This window comes from Pteropus alecto, unplaced genomic scaffold (genome assembly GCF_000325575.1).
Source record: "Pteropus alecto unplaced genomic scaffold, ASM32557v1 scaffold134, whole genome shotgun sequence".
Taxonomy (NCBI): Eukaryota; Metazoa; Chordata; class Mammalia; order Chiroptera; family Pteropodidae; genus Pteropus; species Pteropus alecto.
This window is the reverse complement of record NW_006436283.1, coordinates 288,149-293,535: the sequence shown is the minus strand read 5'-3', so window position 1 is coordinate 293,535 and position 5,387 is coordinate 288,149. Positions and strand designations below refer to the sequence as shown.

General features: G+C 51.7%; 1 protein-coding gene across 2 annotated transcripts in view; it reads left to right on the top strand.

Annotated features, from left to right (window-relative positions):
- The first annotated feature begins 1,300 nt into the window (after positions 1-1,300).
- The window catches only part of FN3KRP (fructosamine 3 kinase related protein), a 12,367-nt gene continuing 8,280 nt past the window's right edge, over positions 1,301-5,387 (top strand). The window contains exon 1 of one of the 2 annotated variants that reach the window (XM_025047148.1): positions 1,301-1,406. Coding sequence is in view for 1 of the 2 variants with exons in the window: in XM_006912132.3 (XP_006912194.1) it covers positions 1,681-1,821 (141 nt within the window). In the remaining variant the exon portion in view is untranslated. Of the gene's footprint in view, positions 1,407-1,628; positions 1,822-5,387 lie in introns of those variants that run through there. The other variant, XM_006912132.3, reaches the window with a different exon arrangement.

Genomic DNA, 5,387 nt, shown 5'->3' with positions numbered 1-5,387 from the left:
TGATACTCAAGCAAAAGAGAGCTCAGAGGAAACGTGATGGCCAGAGGTCCTGCTGGTGGCTTCCATCACTGGAGCTGGTTAGCATAGCATGGCAGCCCCCAGTTTTGTTTTGTTTTCATTTTTAAATTGTTTTCACTTAAAAATATGCAAAACATACAATTTACCATTTTACCCATTTTAAGTGTAAAATGTAGTGGCATAAAGTGCATTCACATTGTTGTGTAACCATCATCTCTAGAACTTTGTCATCTTCCCCAAGCTGAAATGCTATCCCCATTAAATACTTAACTCCCCACTCCCCTTCCACCAGCCTCTGGCTCTCTCCATTCTACTTTCTGTGAATTTGACTACTCTAGGTACTGCGTAAGAAATCATACAGTATTTGTCCTTTGTGACAGATTTATTTCAATCAGTGTGTCTTAAATGTTCATGTACGTGGTGACATGTTTCAGAATTACCTTCCTTTTTAAAGCTGAAGAATATTCCATTATGTGGACAGACCCCATTTTTTTCTCCATCTGTGGATGGACCTTTGCGTTGCTGTCACCTTTTGGCTGTTAGGAATAGAATTGCTATGAACATCTGTGTACAAGAGTCTGTGTGGACATATGTTTTTACTCCTCTTAGGTATATGTGTAGGAGTGGACTTGCTTGGTTGTACAATAATTATGTTTATCTGTTTGAGGGTTTGTTCCCAGTTTGCACTGCTGTTGATTTCTGTGTGACATTGTGCAGTGTCTTATAGCCTAGAGCACCATAAGCAGCTACTACGAATAGTGGAGGAGGGGAGGAATGTCTACCATCTTTGGGTGATATGAAAGGAATCTCTTAGCAAAATGTGAAATTTGTATCCCATTTGACTCTGGAAAAGCATTTCTTAAGTTTCTTTCTCTGATGCTCAAACAAAAATAGCCCGAGGAACTAAAAAGGGACTGATTGTATTTTCTCCAAAGCCCTAGGCATTTGCACACTAATTAACGTTTATTTCTTTCCCCTGCTGTCAAGAAGTAAATAGAAACTAACAGCTGAGCAGTTTCACACTGGGTGTATATTTGCTGATGACTCACCAAGAATTCTCAGCCAAGGTGCCAGTTGTTCTTCCACCATAGAAAGAAAACCTATTTTAAGTTAAACTGTAACCTCATGGATGCTCCAGAAAGTACCACAGCCCAACGAAATGCATTTAAAGTACGTTTCAAGCTAGACTTTCGTCTCGCCCACTCCCCGCCTACCTCAATTACCGCCCACCCCATGCTCCACCCAGAGCCCGCCCACTGCTCCGCCCAATCTTACCAATGCCCCGCCCACTCTGTCCAAGCCCGCCCACTAGATGCTCTGCACAGACCCCGCCCACGGTCGGGGCAAAATCGGGATAAGACAAGGGTCATGTCAAGACAAGGGTCAAGGTAAGGCAAAGGTCAGGGCAAGGGTCCGACAGCGCAAGGGTCACATTAGGTCAAGGGCAGGTTAACGGTAAGGTGAGGGTCAGGCGGCGAGCTGAGTACCGAACAGCAAGTCGGCCCCGCCCCACCCCGACGTCGTCCCGCCCTCACCCAATCCTCGCGCGACTCTGCGGCCCGATCCCGCCCACCCCACGCCTCACCCAATCCCTGTGCGTGTCGGACGCATCGCGCGCGTCCGTGCAGCCCGGCGCGGGCCCGCGGTTGCTGCGCAGGGAACATGGAGGAGCTGCTCAGGCGGGAGCTGGGCTGCAGCTCCGTCAAGGCCACGGGTCACTCGGGGGGCGGGTGCATCAGCCAGGGCCAGAGTTACGACACGGACAGAGGACGAGTGTTTGTGAAAGTGAACGCCAAGGCAGAGGTCAGGGCCGCTGCCGGGCAGGGGTTGCGGTCCGCGATTTGGAGCCTGAGGTTCGGGTGGGGCGCTTGAGGGCCGAGTTAGGGTCTGGAGTACAGGGTCGGGGCTGGAGGCCAGGGGCCCTTGTGTGACGGCCGGGTCGCCGTCCGCGAGTTAGGTTCTAGGGTCCAGTGTGGGGGCTGGAGGCCGGGGCCCTTGTCTGAGGTCCGGGGCCGTCGCAGCCCGCAGCCTCAGGGTGGTGGCCCTTGGTGACCTGGACTTTACCGACAGGGTGTGTCTGGGTCTTTCTGGGATTGACACCGCAGGCTCAGCGGTGGTTTGCCACTTAAACGCCAGGGAGGTTAGCGGACGGTTCCAGGCCTGTCCAGCGTTACCCGCTGCCGCGTCCAGCGAGCCCGCCCTGTGCCAGTGTGGACCGTGCATGCTGCGGATGGTTTTCCCGTGATCGTTGTGGCCGCTACTTTGAGAAAATGCATTGTGTTTGGCGAGTTTTGAACAAGGACAGGTAGCAGAAGCCTCATGTCCTGGGGTATGAACTCACAGAGATCAAAACCCTTTCTGAGTTTTTGAGAATAGTCTAGCCACTGCCTTAGTTTGGTCTGCTATGTCGATACCACAGACTGGGCGGCCTAAACAACCGCGGGCAGGTTGGGTGTCTGGTGAGAGCCTACTCCATGATCCAGAAGTGTCCCTGGCCCGCGTGTCCTCACGGGGAGATGGGGGGCGGGGAGCTCTCTGGGCCTCTTTCATAAGGGCAGTAAATCCCATCTTGAGGTTCCCAGCCTTACTGCCGAATCACCTCCCAAAACCGCACCTCCTAAGGCCATCACACTGGTGGTTAGGTGTCCACGTGGGAATTTGAGGGGACAGGCATTCAGTTCCTCACAGCAGCTCTCCATCGTGTTTGTGTGTGAACTTTTTCTCAAGGGCCCTGCAGAAAATAGCTGAGCGGCACCACCTAAGTTGTTACTTATTCCTGGTCGTTGGTGTCACTTGGCCCAGTTTGGGTGGGTCACTGCATGTACTCTTAGCTGGCAGGTCCAGTCGGCAGTGAGCAGGATTGAGCAATGCCTTGTTTCAGCTAAGGCTGAGGCACTTACCTGGGACCACGTCCTACGCGTCACAGCATGGCGACACTTTCATCCTTTCCCTAGAAACGGGATCATCTCGTTCTGAAATGCTGTTCTCGCAAGACCAACCTTAAGCCCTTGTTCTGCAGAGATCAGCTCTACATCACCCTGTACGCGTTCCTTTTACAAGAATTTAGCAGCTATTCATCCTTGAAGTGACTTACATCGATTTACCCCAAGGTTTCCCTGTGGGTTTTTTCCCTTCTTGTGTGATATCCACCTTTTTCGTGTCTGTATTTCCACCTTCACTGGCACATGTAATAATTCAAAACTTGGTGTTGATCATAAGGGAAGCAAATATTTTCTGTTTATTAAAATGGAACCACTTGGTGATGATTTTTAAACATTGTTCTGCTGCTATTTTGGGGGATTCTTATTTACTTTTTATTTTGTCATCCAAGTCCATTTTCTTGGTACTCTGCCAATTCTTCTTTTGTCGATAAGTTTCTCCCAGTCTTTTGGCAGATACTTCCAAACGTGTCCTTTCTTGCTTGCTCTAGAATGTGCTGTGGAGTTATGCAAGTGTGCTGGCATGGCATAAACATTTGCTGGTTCTGTGGGAAATAGGACCCTTCTTTATGCTTTGGCTTTCGGGAGGTGAAAATGTCTTCTTCCAGACTTCCAAGAAAAGACTGCTTGGCTGGACTTCCACTTTCCTCTTCATCCCTGATCAAATGCCCCGGGCTAAGTTGCTCTGCCTCTCGATTAGTCTTATCTGCCCTTTGCAGACGGCGTAATTGGTTTTTGCTTGTTCTCCTCCCTTAAATTCTTGTCATCTGTGGCCCTGCGTCCCAACCAACTCTTGCTTTGCTGTGGATCGGCCCTGGGGTAGTAGTGTTCTCAGCTTCAGTTAGACATTTGGGACCACGTAGCAGTAGATGTTTCTGTGAGGGAGCCGTGGCCCCTGGGTGGCTTCACAGATCCTCCTAGAGGGTCTTCGTGCATTTTTTTTTATCCCTTACTTTACTCTTCAAAACCAGTGCTCTGGTTCAAAGTATAACCAGAGTCTGTTCGTTTCCCTTTACCTCCTAAAGAGAATGCTCTGAGAATTCTTAAGACACAGTTCCTGTCTTTGTCCTCAGCCGCCTCTAGCTCTTGAAGGCAGTATGCTAAGAAAGTGTTTAGGTGGACTGTGCTCGTGTTAGCTCCTGGTTAATCGTGGCAGCAAGCCCGTGGTATCAGTACCAACACTAACCCCATTTTATAGAGGAGAAAACTGAGGCACGGAGAACTTAAGTAACTTACTCAAGGTCACAGAACCCTTAACTACGAGAACATGTAGGAGAATGGCTGTGGCAGCACTGTCCGAAGTAGCCCCAAACAGGAAGCCCAGCTGTCCGTCGGCGTTGGACTGGACGAGTGCGTTTCAGACCGTTCCCACGGCAGAGCCCTGTACGGCAGTGGGAATTAGCTCTGCCCGCTGATGCACAGAAGCAGCAGACGCAGCATGGAACAAGGTCGCCAGGCCTCTGCCTCTGCAGAATGACAGAATGGACACAACAGGCCTGTGTGGGGGGCGGGGCGGGCTGCAGTGGTGGGGGATGGGAGCTCCGGACAGCAGCGCTCAGCCTCCTGACTTGTGCTGTGGGCAGTGGGCAGCAGGCATGCTGACTGTGCTGACCGAGGATCCGAGCTGGAGGCTCTGGTTGTGAGCTTTCTGCATACACATCCGGAGTGTTTTAACTTTATAAAAAAGATATGTTAAAGAGGAAGAACTGTTTAGTCTGGGAAGTTAGGGAAGATTTCTCAGAAATCAAACTGATAACTGAGTCGAAATCTGAACCATGATGAGGAAGGAGCTGACTTGGCAAGAGATGGGGGATGGTGCTCCAAGCGGAGGTGACATGGCACGTGGAGGCTTGGGGCTGGAGGAAGCAGAGGAGCTTTGAGAAACCAAAAGTAGGCTGTAATCCTGGAGCACAAGGGGTGCGTGTGTGTGCCTCTGCGTGTGGGCTGGAGCCCGGGAAGGGGCCCCAGATGAAGTGGGAAAGTGGGCAGGGCCAGCGCTGGGGGCTGTCGGTGCAGGAAGCAGGGGGTCACTGGCTCGGGATGGGATCTGCCCCCTATTAGGGTCACTGCAACGTGAGCAGGGGCCGGATGGAAGATGGTCCCTGAAGTCCAGGGGGGACAAGGACTTTTGGGCTAGGATGGAAGTGGCGGTCAAGATGCCATGGTTCCCAGGGCTAGGTAGGAGAAACCATAGCACTTGGTAGTGCACTGCGGTGAAAAGCGACCCCAGGGTCCTGGCATGTGCGGAGGGCCACCAGGTGGTGCTCGCTGCCTAATGCACGTGGAAGCCAGTGCTATGACATCGGCCTTTGAGCAAAAGCTTAGATGTGAGGTCAGCCCGCAAGGAGCCAGGAGGCAAGGCTCAAATCTGTCTCCGACGGAGGAACTCCGGGTGAGGGAAGGACGGGCTGGTGTGCGGAAGTGCTGGCC